General features: G+C 32.6%; 1 protein-coding gene across 3 annotated transcripts in view; it reads right to left on the reverse strand.

The window, feature by feature from the left end:
- LOC108972175 (inhibitory POU protein) overlaps positions 1 to 23,859 on the reverse strand; it is a 74,827-nt gene extending 50,968 nt beyond the window's left edge. For 2 of the 3 annotated variants that reach the window (XM_018938687.1, XM_018938689.1), the window contains exons 1-2: positions 23,305 to 23,424; positions 16,248 to 16,304 (exon numbers count right to left, since the gene is read on the reverse strand). In XM_018938687.1, the coding sequence (XP_018794232.1) occupies positions 16,248 to 16,304; positions 23,305 to 23,424 (177 nt within the window). Of the gene's footprint in view, positions 1 to 16,247; positions 16,305 to 23,304 lie in introns of all 3 variants that reach the window. The other variant, XM_018938688.1, reaches the window with a different exon arrangement.
- Between the last annotated feature and the right edge of the window lie 920 nt (positions 23,860 to 24,779).

Genomic DNA, 24,779 nt, shown 5'->3' on the forward strand with positions numbered 1-24,779 from the left:
CTATAATACTCTCTTTAGCAACTCTGTTGTGAGAGTATAAAAACTTAAAAACAAACAAATACAACTGAATATATGTATGTCAAATAAAGATAAGTAGGTAATTAAACCCATTTTATTATAATATTATATTAAATTATCTTAATTTTTTTACTCAATGTATATCGACTTTTTATTTTTAACTTCAAAAAATATATACTTTTTCTAGAATTAAGTCCTTAATGCACAATACATCTTGGTAAGAATATAAACAAAGGATAATGTACTCAGTGAACATGCAGTCTTCTGCCTTTGCAATAAGATTTTTTAAATCAGATGCGTTGATAGGTTGTGAGTAACCGTTTGGGGTTAGGTTAAGGCGCTAATTATAAAAAACTCAAATGCTAGAAAGAGTCGACTAAATTCTACTTGTTTAAATTTTTATACAATTATTTACTTGTAATCAAAAAGTTTAATCTCAGACTATTTGGAACCGTTTTTTCCATTTTTTTCTATTTTTTATTAACAAATTAACCGCGATTTTTTTAGTTAAAATCGCACCTTTTACTTCCAAATGCTGTAAAAACTTGAAAAAAACTCCATCTGATTACCTCGAAAAATACATCACCTTTAAAAAGATTTAAATTGTTTTGTTTCAGAAAATCCGGTAACGAGTTATAATGATCCACTTTTTTTTTTCAAGGTGCTTCTGGAGATTCAGTCTCACAGGCTTATTTATTAATATTTTTCATTGAAAATTGTTTCTAATATATTTCAAAAGTTGAACAATAATATGTCATTAAATTAAATAAAAATTAATTTCGCTGCAAAAAAAACACAAATATATGTTTTTTTTGGCCTTTAAAACCTTAACCCAACACCACCATATGAAAGTCATAACTAATATGTTGACATGCCAAAAACGGACAACATCGACTCAATGTTTTCAATTACAATTTTTTATAATATAAAATATCAAAACTAAAAACAAACTATTAAAAATAGTTTATATATTTATAAATAATAGCATTCGACTCTGATTTTGAGTTATTTTAAGAAAATTTCAAACATATTGAAGACAACTTTTATAATTACTACAGTATATCGAGATTGGTAACCCTCCGGTGTGAGAGAGCAATCAGCTGACACGTTTTACGGAAAAAATCCAAACGCTGTGAATTCTCAAGTCATCCTACGTCAAAGAGAAAGGGTAGCGGTTTTCACTGTGGACTTACATTGCGCGCCCATAAGATGGGTCGTATCAGCTGACACGGGCCACGATTCTTTGTTCTCCACTGTTTCTGCTATAAGGGACATTTTGCAACCCATTTTTTTATAGGCAGTAAATTTCATTCAGCATTTCCTCAAATGTTCCATCTTAATATAAGAACCCTCTTCCATTTAAAATAACTTCATTAAACCCAATTTAATATGCAAAAGGTGGTAGTAATACCTTTCTAGGATCAACTAGAGGTCCACTGGTAATCTTTTTTTTTGTCCCGGAATGAGTGCCTGACGTACTGGCCACTACTCGGAGTAGTCATGTGAATTCGCTGAATAGCCAGAAGTTGCACGAAGGTAAATCAGGCGAATGAGGTGATTGGGACGATATTAGTTGAAAATGTGGCGAAATGGTCACCAATCACCAATGCAGTATGAGATGGTGCATTATGGCACTTCTTCGTTCAATAAATTCAGACATAATAAAAATCTAAGAATTCACTTATAGAGTCTCGCAAAACGCGAATCTCAAATACGAATGCATATTTTGACGCGAAATATAGCATAGATATCACTAAAAATACTACCAACTTACAGAAAAAAAATTACCTTTTCGAAAAATACGCGATATATAAGTTTATTCAAATTAATTCACCTTTCAATTTGATCACAGTAGTATTGAAAAATCCAAAACCGCAGGTTCTAGAATATCTGTGGGTGAAAGAAAAATTCTGTTTTCAGATTTGACTTCAGGGTATCAAACTGCATTAGAAACACCAAAAGTATTTTCATGTCACAAATTATGTGTCTACCAGTATCGAACGGCTCACAGAGGTCCTTTTCGATTTTGACGGACATTCATTCTCCATAATCTACATATCTGTTCGTTCTATGGCGGATTTGCCAGGTCTAAAGCTAAACTGATAAGGTCCAATCAGTTTATTTACAATTGGCTTAAGAATTTCACAAAAAACTGTCGAGAAAGTGCAATAATTTGTAGTTGTGCCCAACATCAATCTCCATAATCTACATATCTGTTTCGTCTATGGCGGATTTGCCAGGTCTAAAGCCACACTGATAAGATCCAATCAGATTATTTACAATTGGCTTAAGTATTTAACAAACAGGTATATCAGGAGGTGTATCTTGAACTTTACTTTTGGCCTCTAATCCCAAAACTTCTTGGACGGCTTTGTTCCCACACAGTTTCACAAGAGTTTCTCAGATTGTATGAGATTTGTAACATTGTGGTACTATTTTAGAAAACTCAAAAAGCGCTAGTAATATTTTTTCCGATGGAGCAAATCTTGTGCCACCCGATTTAAATTTTTTTAGGTTTTCTAATTTTCCTTCAAAGAATTCTTGCGAATGGTCAGTCAAGTTTGGATGTACTTTTTCTAAGTGACGTTTCAATTTCGCTGTTAAATAACTGTTGTCGTATTTTTTCTTATATTATATACAATATTATATTAAAAATATATATTTTAGAAAAATTATCCAAAATATTTTTAGTTCACAAGCAATATACAAGTACTACTTTGCTCTAGTTACGATTCCGCAAAGAGGCATAATGTGAATTTATTTCTCCACTCCATATATTATATTATTATTTTCGGTAGTTGGCGCTGAGAGCGCGTAGTTCTAGTTTTATTCGTCGCATCGGGTCATGCTATACCTTTTTGGAAAGCTCATTTCACGCGCTAACACGTATTTGGTTGATTGTCGTTTCTTTTAAGTCGTTCGTGAGTTAGCGTCGCAAACATGGAGCAAAATAAAGAGAAAATACGGCATATTTTACAGTTCTACTACGATAAAGACAAAAATGCATCTCAAGCCGCCAATAAAATTTGTGCAGTTTATGGACCCGATACAGTTTCCATTTCCACCGCAAAACGATGGTTTCAACGTTTTCGTTGTGGGGTAAAGCTGGTCGCAGATGCTCCACGCTCCGGAAGACCTGTCGTCGAAAATTGCGATAAAATCGCTGAATTGGTCGAAAGAGACCGGCATAGTAGCAGCCGCAGAATCAGTCAAGAGCTGGGCATGAATCATCAAAAAAGATTTTATGAACAATTGAAAATTCAATAAAAATACCGCAAGACTTTTTCGACAACCTAATATAATAATTAAATATATACCTATATATTTCTGAAAAATTTTCAAAAGGCTTTTAGTTCACAAATAATACATTATTTTGAGCTCGCTGCGATCCCGCAAAAAGACATTATATTAAATGTTCAATTCATATCGGCGCGAAAACATTAAATTTTAGTGTCTATGGAAAGGACTTGTCAAAAAATGTTAACTTACCTATATTATTAGAAATATAGTTAAGAACAAAATTATTGAGTTCGTCGTTAAACGTAAGTAATATTAAACACAATACTGACAAATATAACAAGTGACAGCGCAAAGAGCGAGTGATTCCTGAGCCCGTCAAGACGTCGCTCGTTGTATCGTTCTATTGAAAATAGGCTACCTCTTTAATTATTGGGTCGTTCACTAAGTAATTTCGTTTAATGACAACAGCTGATCTTATAGAATTTTTTTTGCAGCTAGCTTCACCCTTATCCGCTTTACAATTCTATATTTGAACAGCTAATATCGTAAGATTTATCTACAAACAAATTTATTCAATTTTTTTAATTAGTTTTTGGTAGGACCTATCAAAGGTGGAAGTTCAAAAAGAGCATTTTCAGTATATTTTACTGTTTTACGACCAAAAGGGTAGTACAGCACAGTTCAAGCAAGGTGAAAATTATGTGATGTCTGCGGAGAAAATGTGGTAATCGAAAACCATCGCCAGAATTTCGTTTCGGTAAATGCAAATATTTACATAGCACAATAAAAAAATCGTGTTTAAATTGCACATAAAAAACGAAATTACTATGTATACCCTATGTATAATATGAAGATCAAAGGTGCGATTATTACCCTCGTATTAGGAGTACGGCTCCTGTTTCCTATCCACCAATTTCCGTTAAGTTTGTTTCGTCTCAGTTAATTAGTATTATGTTATTGTGTGATAAGTTATATGTATATCTTCCTACAGCAGCAATATGAAGAATATAGAGTTTTGTATTAGTTAATTTGACTTTAATAGAGTATGTATATATTTCTGATGCAAAATAAAATGTAGTTAAACCGATATGTGAGTCTATGGTATTTGTTAAATAGTTAGCAAATATGATTGTAATCTATTAATTATTTCAGATAATAACGATACAGTTTCGCTGGCAACTTTGCTATTTACAAATTGGAAAGTAACTCTTTCTCTATTAACACATAGAATGGTCCGATTAATTCTATTGCGTACAACAAATCATCGCTGCCACGGCCGTTTTGGTCAAAATACGTTCCGATCATCCCCATCTACCATATTCTCCGAATTTTACCACATACGATTCTTTTTTCTCAAACATTGTCCTACTTGAAGACCTCCAGAAAACGTATTTCTCAGACGAGCGAAAAAGTTAGAGCATTTTTGAGTAAAGTCTATCGAGCTAGGTTGAGAGGTAAATAGTAATTTTTTCCACATTTCGATTTTGTTTACGAAAATAAATTAATATTGAACCACCCATAATCAAAATATTTTGTTGCTGTCAACGCAACGTACTTATTATGACTAGCCTACAATTTTTACTTAATTCGAATATATATATACATATACTATATACATAGGTATAAAAGAATAATTCTATTGATATAAATAAACAATTATACATATATCTTCACATTTACATGTAAGCAATATTTTCAAACCCTTATTATTATAGACAAAAAGTTAGCACTTACGTTTGGAATACTTAGATGCGTGAAATGACAAATCTCTAAGCAAAAAGACTGCGTACATACTTTGATTAGGTGAAGATAACCCAGGCACATGAGTATAAAGTTTAAACAGATTTTTACAGATACTATATTTATAATTTAGTATGTTTGATATTTATCAATATGTGTTCAACAAAATGAAATAAGTATTTACTTATGATTATTTGACTACAAAATGTAAACAAATCATGTATTTGTTAAATTAATTCGTCTGTATTTTTTGCTTTATAAGTATATTGTAGTGGTATACATTTTATATTGTCTTATATAAAAAATAATTTAGGTTTTTGTCTGTTCGCTGTAGCAATTCCAATGATAATGGTTTGTAAAAATAAAATGTTMATTTTTAACCGAATTACGAACGTAAATTCAAAAAAAGTCATTACTTTCTTGTTAACTGAAACATTGAGTAGAGAAATATTTTGCATGAGTCAACATATATTGTTAAAGTTTAGAATTTTTTAGAAATAGGCAAAATTATACAAAAATGGCTTATACCTGCAACGGTGCCTCACTATCAAGAAAAAATCCCTTGTACTACATACATATGACATAAGTACTTAGCCATCCAGGCATAAAAAAGATCCCGCTTTAGGTCTACGATGTACATCCTTCAGAGTATTTACTTTGCAACCTCATTCGACTACTTAAAAACCATTAAGGGAGCTCTCAAAGAAACCTATCAGGTAGATTGGCGTGACAGAGGTTTACTAGAAAACGATGATCATTGGGAAAATACTCTGAGAGAATCATCAATATCGGCGTGTCCAGTATAACTAAGAGAGTTGTTTGTTGTCATACTTTTATTTTATTTACCTTACAGTCGATAGCGTGAACAATAACAAATATATTTCTTGCAAATTTAATACTTGCTGAAATAAGACAATCAGGAAAGATAACGATAGCAGTTCCTTCGTCAGGAATTGCTGCAACTCTTCTAAAAGATGAAAGAACTGCTAATTCAACTTTTAAACTGCCGCTATCCATAAATCTTGAACAAAAATCAACATGCTCTATCCGCAAAAATGTGCCTCTTGGTAAACTATTACAAGACGCCTCATTGATTATGTGTGATGAATGCACCATGAGCCTTAAAGCACATATAGAGGCCGTGGACGGAACACTAAAAGACCTTAGAAACTCCTCTGCTCTCATGGCGGGATAACTTTTCTATTTGCCGGAGATTTCTGACAGACTCTTCCTGTCATGAATATATGTACGCGAGCAGATATCATAAAAGCATACCGTCACCCTTATGGACTTCAATTGAAAATATAAAATTACGAACGAATATGAGAGCTCATCAGAAAGTAAAATATATAGCAAAGGTCTTTTTACAAAAATAAAAAAAATAATAACAATGTACTTTCATGTTCGAATTTCCCTTATTTTACCTCTTTTTAATGACCCCACGCAAAAGCAAGTGTATACAAAATTATAACTTTTGAACAGTTTGTTGAATACCCGGGGCGGCCTGCTAGTTATTCATACAAGTGTAATAAACTATTCAATACAGTGAAAATTTGGGCTTAATCGGACCACTGCCATGCCCACAAATCGCCATTAACCGAAAACACATAAAATGCCTTAACTAAGAACTAAATTAAGATATAAAACTGTAATTTGGCACAGCGGATCGCAGTAGCAAGGGACACCTGTGGATACAAATTTTTGTAAAAGGCGGCGTGCCCCCGCTGCCTAATAAGTTTAATGTGCATATCTCCTAAACAGCTCAAGGTTCAACGACCAAATTCGCCCAGCATAAATATTACAAGAACTCCTATAGTTTGAAAGTCCCCATATAATGGTACTGTCTAAAACTACTAAAAGCGCGACAAATAAATAACTAAATAAGCCAGAGACATTAAATTTTACCACCCAGGTGGTTAAAAAAAGCTTTATTAGAGCCGGTGTGAAAATTGAACGATGGGTGTGGCACCGTCCATTTTTTGGTAAATTGCCATATCTCGGGACCCGACCAACCGATTTCGACAAAATTTGGTACGTGGCGTTATTTTCATATTCCTATATCACATTATGAAAATGAGTGAAATCGGACAACAACCATGCCTACTTCCCATATAGCACATTTTTAAATTCCACTTGATTCGTTCAGTTTCCAGCACACAAATAAAGAAGCAATTGCTAAATACTAAATTTTCTTACAATCGGTTCAGTAGTTTATCGTAAACAAACAACGCGACACGTAATTTTTACATATAAAGTTATACATATATATGATAAATAGAAATAACTTTCAAAATATTACGTATGTCTTCCGGATTCTTGTTGTAATTTTCCCGTAAACAAGTTTTTTTAGGCTTATTCAACGGTAAAAACGTAAAATTTCTATACATCAGAAGATGAGGGTTTCTGACTTGCTTTCTTCAAGGGTGGGAAGTAATTTTAATGAACGTACCGCAACGGGGCTTTGTCGCCTTTAAGGGTTAAGATATTATTTTACTTCCTCCGCCTTAAAATGTAGATTATTTTTTCCCATTTCTCTCTTTGCGATTTGTCAGTTGGAAACAAAATATTGGTATTATATCCATCAGTTGTTTTGCACACGCAGCAAGTATTTATCATTTATGGCCATAACATTTGACAGTAGTGCCATACAGATTATGCGTTTGTAGTGTCCTTTATATTAAAGTGTAATTTTTTATTTTGTAAGGTTTAGAAATAAACCTTTTTATTTTAAAAATCTTTCTGTAAACACCAAAATGAATATAATACATGTGCACGTAAATCCTATGGGAAGCGAAAATAGAAAATAAGCACTCAAAAGACCTTTCATGTCTACAAGACTAAATATTTAGCCTGCATAAAGACAGTGAATATTAGTCACTAGCCAGTGACATAACATAGCCTAAACTTTATTACAATTGCCATTGAATAAAAACGCCAGCGTAGCATGAAAAATTTATTTACCTTTTGAAAATATGAAGAACTCAATTGCAATGATTAACCTCTAAGGAGGGGGAAAAAATTCAAATCGTAGACTAAATTGAAATTAAGTCATTTGAAAAGGTCCTTCGATTTTGATATAATTTGCAAAAAGTGCTTCTATCAAGAACCGTGCAAAGAAAATATTTAACTATGATCGTAGATCGAGTGACAGTATAATCTGTTGAAATCCAGTTGTGTATGGGCGATTGTCTATATTTTAAGCATGATTCAATTATATAATTCTAAGTGTGATTACTCCTACGAAAAAAATGTAATCTTCATTGTCAAAAAATTTACTTTGATTTTGAAAATTTTGGGTTATTTATAATTTATTGGTATTCGATTATCACTCAAAAGACGGGTTTTCATTGATTGCAATTTTAAATCATAAAAGTGAAACAAAACAACGGATTTTGATATCATGAATTAACATCTTTTTATAAATTGTTTTTTCTTTTTTTTTGCATTCAACACAAACTTATATAACTGAATCATGATTATGAATTTGTAAATTGGAATTCGTTTGGTGTCATAATTTTCTCAATATAACTTTTTTTTATCAAACTTAATGATAAGACTAAAGGCCTAACTATAATGTGAATAAGCCAGCTTAAGCCAGCGTATGCAACTGTCCGAATACTTTACATCAAGTTTCGTTAAGTTTGGTTAAACGTCATCTGCTTTTTGCCAGCAGATACATACATCATTTTGAATTTGGAAATGAAGGACGACAAATATTTTGTCAACAGATACACCATTTTGAATTTAATCGAAAATATTGAAAAAAATAAATTTTTGTAGGACGAACGCTGTATATAAAAAAATCGGTGTGGTCAATGCTCTCCATTTCTAGGAATCGTACAAAAAACCATCCTTATTCCCCTTTCTATTTATTCTATTTAATGAACATGACCGAACTCTTTTTTTGCTTTAATTTCACTAATTTTTGTAATTATGCATATTCCTTCTAAAATAGAAGTAAACATTTTAATTGTTTTTAAATATTTTAAGTACATTATAGTCATTCAAAAAAAAAAAAATATTATAGTTAGGCCTTTAAAATGGAACTACATTTAAATATCATACTTACTCATTTCTATAAATTACGAGGGTATATTTGTAGTTCCACATACATACATGACAACTGATAAAGTATACGAGCCTTGAATAAAAAGTGAATAATCAGAAAAACTCGGCTGGAAATACTTTGTGAACGTTGTACAAAATTTTCTAGGAAACCATAAATCAGAATATATATATATATATATATAATCGTATAAAGCTTTAGGGTATAATATGTCCTTAAAAATACATATGTTGGAGTCTCATCTGACGAATAAGGTGAAAGGTTCCATCAGGATGTTTCCTTAATGGAGAAGTACTATCAATGGAAATGGAATACAGGAATAGTAGCAGATAATTTTAAAAGGCTTTAAAAAATTTTTTTTTTCTATATTTAGTAATAATTTCTCTAAATATAGCTGATGTTTGTACGATTTAAGAGAATATTATAAGTTAATGTTTTGATGTCTTAAAAAAACCTGTCATGTCAATTTTACTTTTGTTCATATTATTGTTTATCCTCCAAAAAAATAAATGTTTGGAAATTTGGCATTTGCCTAGAGCGGTAAATTATCTCGATCCGTCCCTAGTTAGCTCCCACACGTCATGGTGCAACAATATTACAACAACAGTACTTCATTTGAAATAAATACATATGTTCAGCGTGCTTTATCTACAAACTACGTTAATTTATTGAATCTAATACTGCTCCGGTATTTAAGTAGCTAACTAAATTGTTATTGTTTTTTAGCTGCTTCTTTTACGACTTTGTACTTATTAGTTATCAAAAACTTTATTTAATAAAAAATATATACTAGTTGGTTTATTATTATTAAGATTAAGGGGAAATATTATTTGGGAAATTACCATTCTTGTGATTAAGAAATTGTTAACTTGTGGAATTTTCAATTTCCTATTGAATTCAATTAAACTGCAGGTCTAAACAATTTAAATGGGGAAAATATTTAGCAAATTATTACTTCTTTTAATGGGGAAGATTATATTTCTGCAATAAATCAGGGCTAAAACGTTTATCAAACAATTTAAATACATACAAAAAAAGAAGATATCAATAATAATAATAATGGGTAATAAAAAAGATATGCTGCTATATTCGCTGGTTTAGTAGTCTCTGAGTTTTGTAGTTTCCCCCTAAAAAATTATCAGTGCCACGCCCGATGCGGTCATATGAATGCACCTCAAAGCTCTTTGTGTAAACTTTATCAATAGGCTTCCAAACGTGTATAAATGCATGTATATTTTTTTCGTTTCTCAATTCATACTAATGGCATAGCTCTCCAAAAAAAAAAATTTGATTTCTTGTACTGGATATTTTAGCAAATACTAGGGATGCTTTAAAATGCCCACAATGAATTTATTCATGGATGTATTGAATATGTTCTTGTTATTATGATTATTGCATATAAAAATATTTTGATTGATTGTGAGAATATATTAATATTTCGGATAAAGTCCTATTAACAACTAATAATTATAGCTATAATGTACAATGTGAATAAAAAATCAGCCTTAATTGTAGCTAAGAGGTTCAGTATTCCTCCATTTACCACGTATAAAAAAATTAACTAGAGAATCAATGTACCAGTTTGTTCAATCAAAAGGATAATATAGTAGCACTCAAATATATTTGAATGGAAAACGTAATTAACTTAAAAAAGGAAATATCTAAGTTCAGGTGCAATCGAACATTTTATACTTTCCAATTTTCAAGCTTTCCCAGAAAGCCTGGGAAATATCTTCAAGTATTGACAAAACTGTTTAGTAAGCAGGTAAGGAATGGCTAAGGGTATAACCGAACATTTCATACCTTTACAACATGCACGGATGCAAGCCGGGAAATATATTCAGTTGTTGGCAAAACTTCATATTAAAAAATGTTACGAAAGAATTCAACATTCATTATTCCACGAAATCGGTATTTTAAAGAGTTGATGAATCAGTCAAGTTTTATAACTACGAATCATCAACATTCATCAACGAAGTGTGTGGTGTGGTGTAGTTCTGGTGGAACACTACACCTGTTGGCCAATTCTGGACGCTTCTGGTCGATCGCCTGCTTCAAGCGTTTCAGTTGTTCGCAGTAGATGGTATAATTAAGCCTCTGGCCATATGGGAGCAGCTCTTAGAGAATGATTCCCTTCCAATCCTACCAAACGCACAGCAAAACCTTCCTGGCAACCAATCCCGGCTTGGCCACTATTTGGGACGATCCATCGGCCTTCGACCACGACCGTTTTCATTTGATATTGTCGTATGTGATCTATTTTTCGTCGCCGGACACCATTCGCTTCAAAAATGGGTCGAGTTCGTTCCGTTTGAGCAGAAAGTGTCCAAAAAGTTTTTTTGGGTCATCTCATGCGGCACCGAAACATCTCACGGAACGTTTCTCTAGCGGATTTGCCTTTAACGAAGGAACATTTTAGAATAGGGCGAATTTCGGCGTTACTAAACTCCATGTTTACATGTCTATAACTGTTAAACGCCATATCCAAAGTAATCAATCATAGCGTCGTTTTGTAGGTTATGTCAAGACCTTTCAAAGATGTATAGTATTGCCAGATACAAGCTCTGTAGTGCTTTATACATAGACGCGAAATTCAAAAGACCAAAAGGCCGGAAGAGAGATATTTGATTAATATTTTACTTCGTGTCTTACTGACATAAACTTAAGCTAAGAGGCTACATTTTGACTTCAGTTGATGTGCAAAACATCAATGAGAACAGCGTAACTGCTGATATTAGCTATATCAAATTAGAACAAAGGTCTACACCAACTAAAGTAAGAATATAACATTATTGTTTTAAATTCCTATGTCACAGTGCAAAAGGGTGAAGTCGGACTTCCATCACGCCTTTCCCAACAACACAAGTTAAAAGTCCATTTGATTTGAATTAATATAACGAGTTACACCTTTTGCATGAATAGTGCTTTTAAAGCATCACCTTATGACCAAAAACCTATCGGCCCCGGTACATGTAGTTGACTTTTTGCCGAAAATATCGAAAGTTCAAAAATCTTTCTGTTAGGTTAATGAGATGTTAAAATGATTTGGAAGGTGCAATTTTGGTTATTTGGGGCCCCTTTTTAATTCTTCGTTGTACAGTTTTGTATCTTAATTTGCGTCATTTTATGCTGCACTGCACTATGTGAAGAGTTGAACATTGTCTTTGCGTGATTGTTCGGCTATTTGCTTCGGTTCTGTCAAATTTCAATCCTACACCTCAAGAAATAAGACGCGGCATATACGATATTTTATGGATTTGGTAAGTATATTAAGTACATATATTATCATGAAGAAATGTATAATTTTAATATTTAATGAGTGATTTGTTAGTGCTTAACATTCATTGTTCAAAAAGCCATTTGAAACGAAAAAGCGAACGCAAAACTTAGTATTTCCAGAAAAAATCCTATCTGCCTCTTTTAAGGTATCCCAGAGATTGACCGTCCTGTTCGTTAAAAAGTCATCCAAATGCATTGAACTTCACATAAAAAACGTGTTATTATCACAATTTCTTTGGAATTGGTCAAGTAGTTTCGGATATATCGGCCGCTTTCATCGTCAAATTTTTATTCAGTATATATGTATGTAGCTCATTTTTACTGTACCGGAATTTCTTTTTGTTTTGTGAGAATCTTGTTAGTTTTGTATTGTCGGAGCAAGGACACACATACATATACTAAGTTATGAGAGTTAAAATTTTTATACTTTTGCAACAGTTGCTACAGAGTATTGTAGTTCTGTTCACCTAACAGTTGTAGGAATCACATAAAATCGAGCGAGATAGATATAGGGTTATATAGACTAGTCAGACCACTGCCACGCCCATAAATTTTCATTAACCGAAAACATATAAAGTGCCATAAATATTATAAGTACTAACTTAAGGTATTCAACTGTAATTTGGTACAATTTGGTGGGAAAGATTTTTTTAAAAAATGGACGTGTCCCCGCCCCCAACCGCTTAAATTACTACAAATAAAATTGCTGACTGCAAATACTACCTGCAGTGTAAAAATGGATGAAATCGGAGGATAATACCGCTGACTCCCTATATAACGGTAGGTACTGTTAAAAACTACTAAAAGCGCGATAAATCTGTAACTAAATATGCCACAGTCATTAAATTTTACCACCGAGATGGCATTTGTGAGTTTTATGGGAACTGGTGTGAAAATTGGACGATGGGCGTGGCACCGCACATTTTTTGGTGAAATCCCATATCTCGGGACACGATTGACCGCTTTAGACAAAAGTTAGTACGCTTTAGACAAAATTTAGTACGTGCCATTCTTTTTACATTCTTATGTCACATTGTGAAAATGGACAGTCGGACAACTACCACACCTAAAACTACTAAACTCCATTCGTTCAGTTTACAGTACTCAAATCAAGAGCTGTTAATGTAACGGGATAAAACGAACACTGTATTTAATGTGTGCCACCCTATGGCCAAAATTTTGTTTAAATCCAATAAAAACTGTTTAGGCCCCTAGGTACAGAATATTTAGACCCCGGTACCTATAGTTGACTTTTGATCGAAAATGTCGGTCAATGTGTGATATATATAACTGAAATTAAGGGATAATCCATCTCTTATATTGATATGTCTGTATGTCAAAAATGCGTTGAATCGGATCAATACTTCCCTTATCCATATAGACTTAATGTATAAATTTTCGAACTTGGGGAGCTTTGTACCGCATATATCGTCCTATATGTGAGTAATCCAAAAGAAAATAAGAGAGCATTTTTTATTCATAACAGTGTACTTTGTATCTTAAATAGATAAATTTCAGGGAAAACTTGGTATTGCCTCTATATAATAATATCCGGATTTTCGAACATCCAGCTGACTTTACTCTATATGATTGGTTTTACACCTGAAAGTATTTCTTTGATTTTGATTCTTGCAAGTTGCAATAGTATAAAATGCACCCGAACCGAATAGGTAAAAACGAACTTTCAACTAAGCAGAAAATATCATCGTAAACACATATACTATATTAGATTGATTTCAAAAAGCTGAGATTTTAAGAAAAATAGATCGAAGCGTTAGTGAAAGTCGGTTGACGTTGGTTATAATATCAAAATATATCAAGTTAAGAAAACGTCATTGAAAGCAGAGAACATATCAAGAAACAAAACAAGAAAACACTTCGTAAACCGGCGCAACTGTGTAATGACTAGTCCAATTTGAAATAAAGATTTCATACTCAATCAAATCAGTTGTTGAGCAAGATATTCAGACAACAGCGTTTTCCCGACGCAGTTGAAAGCATCAACACCTACATACATAAATTGGCTTGAAAATAAGAAAGTTGCTAATTAGGTGGCAGATGACTCTATATGTATAAAGTTTCCTGAAAAAATAATAATTAAGAGTAACTGTGAATTTTAAACCAGTACAAAAAAATAACCTATTTCGTAATGTAACTAAATCATTAAAATAAATTTGGGGTTTTATTTACAAAAACTTCTGTTTAATATTGTATTAGTTTCAATTTTAAAAAAAGTTTGCAAAATTTAATAATTCCATGAGGTTAAATGCCCTTCGGATTTTTTGCCTAACTTCTGGAAACCCTACTGAATTATCCTATGAATTACTTGAAAATTTAAAATTATTATTTATTTAAATAATATCTTTGACTTTGCCGAAATGAAGTGAACCAATATATTCTTCTTCTTGATTGGCGTAGTCACCGCTTACGCGATTATAGCCGAGTTAACAACCGCGCGCCAGTCGTTCTTCCTTCCGCTACGTGGCGCCAATTAGATATTCCAAGTGAAGCCAGGTCCTTCTCCACTTGGTCCTTCCAACGGAGGGGAGGTCTTCCTCTGCGTCCCTGGCGGGTACAGTGTCGAATACTTTCAGAGCTGCAGTGTTTTCGTACATCCGGTCAACATGACCTAGTAAGCGTAGCCGCTGTCTTTTACTTCGCTGAACTATATCAATGTCGTCATATATCTCATACAGCTCATGGCAATGTCGACTATCAGTTGTTGTCATCGTCCAAGCCTCTGCACCATATAGCAGGACGGGAATTATGAGTGACTTATAGAGTTTGGTTTTTGTTTGTCGAGAGAGGACTTTGCTTCTCAATTGCCTACTCAGTCCGACGTAGCMCCTGTTGGCAGGAGTTATCCTGCGTTGGCTTTCTAAGCTGACATTGTTGATGGTGTTTATGCTAGTTCCAAGATAGACGAAATTATCTACAACTTCAAAGCCATGACTGTCAACAGTGACGTGAGTGCCAAGTCGTGAGTGCTGACGACTGTTTTTTTGATGACAGTAGATATTTCGTCTTGCCCTCGTTTACTGTCAGACACATTTGTGTTGCTTCCTTGTCCAGCCTGGCGAAAGCAGAACTGACGGCGCGGGTGTTGAGACCGATGACATCAATATCATCGGCATACGCCAGCAGCTGTACACTCTTATAGAAGATGGTAGCTTCTCTATTTAGTTATGCAGCTCAAACTATTTTCTCCAGAAGCAGGTTGAGAAGTCGCACGATAAGGAATCGCCTTGTCTGAAACCTCGTTTGGTATCGAACGGCTCGGAGAGGTCCTTCCCGATTCTGACGAAGGTTTTGGTGCTGCTCAACGTCAGTTTACCCAGCCGTATAAGTTTTGCAGGGATACCAAATTCAGACATTGCGGCATAAAGGCAGCTCATTTTCGTGCTGTCGAAAGCAGCTTTGAAATCGACGAAGATGTGGTGAGTGTCGATTCATGTTGCGTTTTCATTAGGGGTGTTTTTTACGTGGCGGGTCGTGGTGTAGGGGATGTTTCGCCTTCTCACTTTAGCTCGTCTTCAAACGGATGTTCTTAGGCTATCCAGAAGATACTTGGTCAAGGACTGGTAGTCGTGAGCTGCTTGAGTCATATGAAAAATAATCGTTTCTGGCCACTCCCAAGTGAATGGCGATCAGAAAACTTCCTCACTTGCGTGAACTTCTACACATGACTCCATCCTCCGAACCGAAATATTACTATTTTTAAAAATTATGAGTGACCAATGCTAATTTCAACTTTTGATATCATTATATTTAAACACATACTACTACTACATAATTTTCTATTTTTAACAAACAGATTTTTAAAAATTTTAGATGATATAGAAATGTTTTATGAAATTTATATACAATGCACAAAATTATACAGAGAATATACATAATTACTTACATTCTGACGAGCCGACCAAGAATTGCATAAAAGGGAAGCGTCTTCTAAAATACGGGTCTGGAAATATGTACAAGCAATATTGATAATGTTATGTAGTGTAAATGTACGAGAAATATATGATGGTATGTGAACTTTTTTGTATTAATTAAAAATAATTCGATAAAATATATTTTTATATTTCGTAGTTAAATTCTGTTAAGTTCCAAATTTAATTAGAGAAATTGATGTGTATTATTTCTTCATTTAATAGATATCAAAAAGTAAAACATCGACATTTTTTGGTTTTTAAAATGGTTTTAATACAATAAATTTTATATGCTGTACATTATCGCGTAATTTATTTGCTAACTATATTGAACTTTCATATTCTTCTATTTTATATATACATAGATATGTACACGAAACCATAAACAAAATACATGTACACGGCTTCAAAAAGAGTGCTAAAAGCCGTGTAATAAATTTAGTTGGGGGAAGTTAAGGTACCAAATAAAATATAACCATGTAACCAAGAGAATAATTCAATTATCGCAGGATTGATAAATGCGTTACTAAATATTATACTTTAGAATTTCCTTTTTATGCGAAAGTAATTAAAAATATACACCGCTATTACAGAAGGCTAGTCGATTACATTTGCCGTTATGCTTGTGTATGACACTACAACAGCAATGATATTTGCGATAAGCAATTTGACTACATCTACGAAAAAAAAATATTTCTTGAAAAATCCATAAAGCATTTGAAGAGCAAATATTTTTTTGAAGATTAATGTTCATAAATTTTTCTGTTTCTTTAAAGATATTAAATGTAATCAAACTTGGAAACTCTATGTTAGCGGTTTTACTAAAATATACAAAAAATGGAGACAGATAACTTAATTGTCCTAGAACTACTACTATTATTTAAGCACTGTTTTCATTAACATAAAATGTTTTTATATAAGTTCTTTAAAACACTAATTTAAAGCAATAACTAAATACATACTTTTGTCGAGACATTAAATTTTACATCTAATATAATGATACAAATGAGTTGCATGGAATTAGTATTAAAAATTCACAATGGGGATATCCCTTATCTATTCTAGAAGAATGACGTCAGACAAATTTGGATGGCGTAATCTTGATTTCAACCACCTCTCTCTGTACATCGTATATAACGGCTTAAAATTAAGGAAATCGAAATATAACCACAACCTCGTTCATAAAACAAAATTGCAATTCAGTTAGTTTCATTCACTTTACAATAGATAATCTAATCACTAATGAAGAAATTGAAATATAACTATAAATTATGTCTTTAGTACCTCTATCTCTCATACTGGTTGAAATTAAACTATTACTTTTCAAGCCCCCCACATGCCATCATACATGGCAGAACCTACACGAAGTATTAATCAACCTATAAATTGTATTTAAAATATGTAGATGAATTTTAATATTAAGGGAAAGTAAATTTTTTGATATATTAAAATGTGGTGAAAATTTTTAATCGATCTATGAATTACCCCAGTCCTAATATAATACGTAGTTTATAGGTATAATAGTTATCGCTATTCTAGTTGACTTTATGCCGAACAACCATAATACGGCTTTCTGCTTAATATAACAGAAATTGATTTAGAACTACGATATGATTTCTATACCTCAAACAAGTACAACAATGATTAACAGCCCTTTGGGCGACTTTTCATCATATTTATATTAAATTTCATCTCTTTTCCTAGTTTATAATATATAAAGATAATTGTACAAAATTTGTTTTAAATAGTGGAAATAAATAACTAAAATTATTAGTAAAAAAATAACAACTCTAAACTATGAAAATGCAAAAATCTAAAACCAGCTCAATTATAGCGAGCACCATATGATACATACATATATGCAAGAAAGAAAAGGTGTTTGATTATGGCAATACGACGAAATATTAACTGTCTTCGATTCGTTAAGTATTGAGGAGAAAGGAATCGAAAAACTCTATCCGATGCTGCAACAAACGATAAGAAATTGTGGTGCACAACACAGATAACACAAACATACTGACACTTAAAACGCAACAACTTCTCTTCCAATCGATCAAATGAAATTCTCACTGGATAATCGATAAACAATCGGATATCAGATTTTAACTCACCAGTCGACATATAGATGGCGCCACCAGGGGGCGCTAGATTCACAAAGACCTGTTTACTTTGGAAAACACCTTGTATATATGCAAAACAAAACTGTGTACCTCTGAAGATTGCGGCTATACCACCTTAATGAGGTATCGGCGTACTCTTGCACAGACTCAAATTCAAATTTTCTGCTATAATGGATTTTGCTAACGGTATTAGTCCAAAAATTTCAGGTAAGTACTGTTGGTTTCAACTTTGGCTTAGCTAAACCGAAATAAGTATATCTTCACTTAAAATACAATATAACGCAAGAACACTTTCGGAACTTTACAGGAGAAAGAATGAAGAACGATCATAGTTGGCTTTGTGTCACACAAAATGAACTTAGAACAAGTAAGAAAGGCCTAAGTTCGGGTGCAACCGAACATTTTATACCTTGCAACTTTAAGAATCAACACCAGGAAAATTCTTTAAAATGTAAAACCTCAGCCAGAGTATCGGAACTCAAGCAATTTTATACATATATATACTCAATACTCTGACTGAGTAGGCAATTGAGAAGCAAAGTCCTCTCTCGATAAACAAACACCAAACTCTACAAGTCACTCATAATTCCCGTCCTGCTATATGGTGCAAAGGCTTGGACGATGCCAGCAACGGATGAATCGACGTTGCGAGTTTTCAAGAGAAAAGTTCTGCGAAAGATTTATGGTCCCTTGCGCGTTGGCCACGGCGAATATCGCATTCGATAGAACGATGAGCTGTACGAGATATACGATGACATTGACATAGTTCAGCGAATTAAAAGACAGCGGCTACGCTGGCTAGATCATGTTGTCCGGATGGATGAAAACACTCCAGCTCTGAAAGTATTCGATGCTGTACCCGCCGGGCGAAGCAGAGGAAGAGGAATATCTAATTGGTGCCACGTAGCGAAAAGAAGAAACGACTGGCGCGCGGTTGTTAACTCGGCTATAATCGTGTAAGCGGTGACTACACCAATCAAGAAGAAGATATACTCAATATAACTCATGCACTGACCGACAAGTTCGACATAAGATTTGAAAGAAAAATAAAACCCAATATAATATAATATGTATCATATGGAGCAAAGTTTGCCGATGTTCCAAAATTCTGGCAATAGTTATATGGGGGGCAGGTCAAGTTTTCACCCTGTTGTATTTATTTTAGGCACAAAGATATTCTGTTATGAGTAAATGTTCTGTAATTTTCATTGAGGAAACTCAAATATTGGCCGTTATAACAACCATAAACTCACTTGTGAATTCGAAAACTTTTATATTGGGATTATGTAGGCTCAGGGAAGTTTAAACCCGATTCAACCAATTTTTAATACACATAACTACTATTGTCAGGAAAGGTTTCTGTCAAAACTTCAATTGTATATCTCACGCATTGACCGATGTTTTCGGTCAAAAATCAACTATAGGTACTGGGGGTCACATATTCGGTACCTAGGGTCTTAAGAAAATTTTGTTGGATTTGGACATATTTTAGTCATAAGGTGACATTCCTTTAAAGTAGGAATTATAAGTGCAGAGTTTTACCTCGTTATTTCAATATCTTCCTGATTTGAGTGAATCAAATGGAATTTAAAGTTATGTTATATGAGAAGTAGGCATGGTTGTGAACCGGTTTCGCCAAATTTCACGCCATGACATGGATATATGATTAGAATGCAACGTACTAAGTTTAGTCGAAATCAGTCTGACGGGTCCAGAGATATGTGATTTCACCAAAAAGCTGGCGGTGCAACGCCCATCGTCCATTGTACATTTCTCCTAAACCACTAAAGCTTCAACAACCGAATTTTCTCAGCGCAAATAAATCAATAACCAAATACGCCAGAGACATTAAATTTTACCTCCTCCATACTATGAGAGGGCTTTATGCGAGCCGCTGTGAAAATATCACGTGGAACCGCCTACTTTTTGGTGAAATGTGATATCTCAGGACCCGCCCGACCGGTTTCTACAAAATTTAGTTCGTGATATTCTTCATACATCCCTATGTCAGGAGGAAGCGTGTTTTACTCATAACATAAGAGTATATCTTTGTGCCTAAAATAGATAGAATTGGGCAACAACTTGACATAGCCCCTATATAACTAATATCCGAATTTTCGAACAGTTAATAACGAGTTAATACATAGTGTAATAAAAATATATAAAATGAGGTCAATACTACCACAACTCCCAACTACTAAATATAATGGTTTTCGTTTTTGTAACAAACCTGTGTCGGTCAGTGTATGAGTTATACTATATGGTATATAGCATATTCACATATAAAATTGATTGGATGACGTGATAGACGTTTTGCACTTTAACCGAACTGATTATTCTTTTAATTTCACCAACTCACCCTAACATACGTGATTTACCGATGTATACTATTCAAATTGCCGCAATCGGTTAAAACCGCTTCGTTGTGACCGAAAAGATACAACGAAGACAATATTTAAATTCCACCTGGACGTGATGGTTGTGAAGACCACATTTGTTTACGGTTACAAAAAGTTTTCAAGAATGCCTTTATATAGTCGGTAATTTAATATGTACATTAAATTATTTCTTTAACGTCGGCATATAATAGATTGATTGATTGAATAATATTAATATTATTTAAATATATAAATCGTAAATGGACTTTAAAATAATTGAGTTTTGATTAAGCTCTGCGTTGCAAAAGATAACACAAACTATTTTGAAATCTTCAATCAATGACAATGTACATGTAAAAATTAACTAAATACACTTACATACATTTTAACTTATACTATAAAATTTCTGTTTCGATAATATAATACTTAATTTTTTTTATCGGTTTCAATTCTGATTCCGATACAACCAGATTAACTTTTGTACTGTACTACTATTTATAATCTTTTTAAATAACTTTCTTAAACCTTACCAATTTTCAAAAACTCTTGATTTTAAAAGTTGAAGATGAACTAGTAAATAATATAATTTTATGAAAACGCTAGGCATAAATTCTTTTGCAAACTAAGGGGCAATAACACTATTTTAATGCGATAGGAAACATTTCTCCACCAAATAGGGAAACACATTTGCGAATACTTCAGAGGACATGTTAAACTCCAGGGTGTAACGAAAGTGTTGGCAGTTTTTTGAATAACCGGAATAGTTAGTTGTGATAGTTTTATTATTACTTACACTTAAAAAAAAGTGAAAAAAGTTAAAATACTTTATTATTCCTAAAAAATTTTACAATCAAAGAAGTGTAAAGTTTTTATTATTTATTAAATACCCCAAAGATTGAGAAATATTAAGTAATAACAGTATGTTAAAAACGCGTAAAACATTCCTAAAATATTAAGAAAAATTTTTTAAAGATATATTTAAAATATTCGGAATGTCTGAATGTTACCAAAAAATGTTAAATATCTAATTATTTCCACAAAGTTTTATTAGTTGACCTCGATGAACTTTGATCAAGCTGAGAAAGCGGAAAGTTATATAAAATATTTAGAAATTAACGGATTTTTGTAAACTTTAGTTTATTTACTGATTTAGCAATTGAGTAAGTGTACTTCATCTTTTGTTTTCAAATCACCTATCAGACTAATTTTCAAATCACTTATGTACTAGCGTTTGCACAAAGCGTTTTCCATGGTATTAGTTCCAGTAAATTTTCGTATTCCTCTTTATTTGCCATATTTCAAAATGGGACAATTGAATTCCACATATGCATTGATGTACCTTTTACATAAAATGTAAAGTTTAATTTAACTATTTCAGATATTATTGAAGACGATTTGGGCCGTCATAAAACTTTAGCAAACAATGAACAAATTAATATAAGGGTTGTTATTAGATGTTCAATCTTCCTCTTTTCGAAATCTCGAACTTGATTTAGTTTTTAGTGAAAAGTAACCAAACCAAGCTAAGATATAAAAATAAGAAAAATACAGCAAAGCGAAGAAAGAGTTTAAGAGGTCAGTGGAAGCCAATGCTAACACCAAAACTTAAATCCATATTTACTAATATTTTATAAACTTTTTTGCTTAGTAAAAAGGTATAAGAACCAATTAAATGTATTTTACTACATTATCTTAAAATACTGTAAAAAACATATCCCAAATTTTATGCATACTACTTCGTAAAAATTCAAAAAAAAAAATGTTTTACAAACGATAAAAAATGTGGTTATACTATAAGTCCATTCCTATAAAGAATAGTATAGATTTAAATATCTATAGGTCAACGAGCCATTTTAACCGCTTAATTCACAATTTTAAATCTGCACATAAATGCGAAACTCTTACACTGTAACTTTCAGCGTCTATGGCGTATCTTTTTCTAGCACATATTTACTAATTTATGAGTATACATATCAGAGAATTGTATGTATTTTTCATGTGGAACTAAAGGCTCAAATCTATATGAAAATATCAATATTATAACCCACTAGGCGTCGTTCTCTCAAAAATTCTTCAAAATTAATAAAAACAAAAATTATTATCCAATTAGATACACTTTGCATATATATTAATGTTGGTACTTAACTCTACATATTATCAGAAATAATACCTACATGGGAATATTGTCTAAACTATTTTCAAAGAATTCCTTCTTGAAGTAATTATAAATTATTTCACTAGAATCTACTTTTTGTTGTTGAACACAAATCACTTAGAAGAAAAATGCATTCAAATAGAAAACTAATTTTAAAAACTCTATTCATTCACACAAACATTTTTGCATAGCTACTTGTGAAAATACCTACAAATATATATAAAACTTTAGCAATATAATTTATCAATTGTAAATTTCTATATTCTATGTAAGCCGAATTGCTTATACATGTATATACAATATGGAGTATTATTACATTAAAATTAAGTTCAATGTTTTGTTCAACAAATTTAGAGTTGCACTCTTTTATTATACTTACAGAAGGATTCGGCATACATCTCCTCATCTGATCCGGACCCCTATAAGTAGGGCTGTATCGGCCAGGAAAGCAGGTAGGAGCAGACATTTTCATTTTATCCGTTGTTGAATACATCGACATTGTCACACAACTCCCTACGAAATCCTCCTCGAGCTTAAACGCCCGAGAGGCGTCAAAAGTCGTCGGCGAATAAATTTTGAAGCACTGTTTTTGAATCTATTTATATCCCGCATATAAATATGCAGGACAAAATATTACCAAATAGCAATTTGAGGAACTTGTTATAATCTTCTTCCTTTAACTTTCTAAATACAAATTTTCTCATAAATATAGATCATATTATTCATTCTTCGATTTACTTTTTCACACCGTTGAATCGTAAACAATGACACTTTTCACATGTATGTTTTTATGTATATACACATATTAGCACCGATCCAAAACTAACTATGAATTACAAATCAATGAATTATGAAACGACTAATATAAAAACACGCACATAATTATATCTAAAGTACTTTTTTCACAATAATTCACGACTGTTTAAACTAAACGGACCCGAACAGATTTTACAACTAGACAACCGTATGATAAAGAATTCTATGATGAGTTTCACTAACTCCAGTTTATTTGGGAAGGACAAATTTTCATTATTCATGTGGGGCGTGTCGTTTTTCCGACCCACCCTTCAGTGTGGCTGAATTTAGATTTGAAATCCAACCTTATGAATGCTTGTCATTGGCCAATTGAGGCGAGAATAATTTTATATAATAAGTATCTACCATGCTTTTTATGCACAACGTCATATATATGTATATACATAAACCTTTGATTATATGTAAATAGATATGTACTGTATAGATATATGTATTTATTGAAGTTGTATATTTCGTTTGGATGCTCTCATGGATATTAAATGAGAAAATTCAACGCGTGCGCCTGACGAAGAGGCGATTTGGGACAAAGCTGTTTCAGGACAGAGAGACCCAAATGATGGGCTTTTAGGTAGCATAACCAGAACGCCGAACTATCGAACATCAAAAAGAATGAATTTCGAAACCAGCACATACACGCATTTATTATTTCGTGTACATGTATGTCCTAAATCTGTCCCCATGTTAAGTATTGAATGTAAACTGATTCAACCATTCATTCATCATATTCAACGTTTCAGTGCTCAGCACAATCACGTCCCTTTATATTTTATGGATTTATAGTTATAGTTTTGGGTTAACTTTATTTATTGTATTAGAAACATTTTTGTTAAACAAGGACAGAACTTTTAGAAATATACCCTCTCTTATTGTTATTAAGATAAATCACATCTTATCAACCGCAAATTCTTTATATGAGATAGATAAATATTGATCCGATTTTATTTTTGACACATGGGTACATTAATATCGGCAAAAGATTCTAATTTTATCTAATATACAAGTATATAGAGTACAAATTGTCATTTTTTCTGCACATTC

Source organism: Bactrocera latifrons, unplaced genomic scaffold (assembly GCF_001853355.1).
Source record: "Bactrocera latifrons isolate USDA-ARS-PBARC rearing strain unplaced genomic scaffold, ASM185335v1 scaffold_383, whole genome shotgun sequence".
Lineage (NCBI taxonomy): Eukaryota > Metazoa > Arthropoda > Insecta > Diptera > Tephritidae > Bactrocera > Bactrocera latifrons.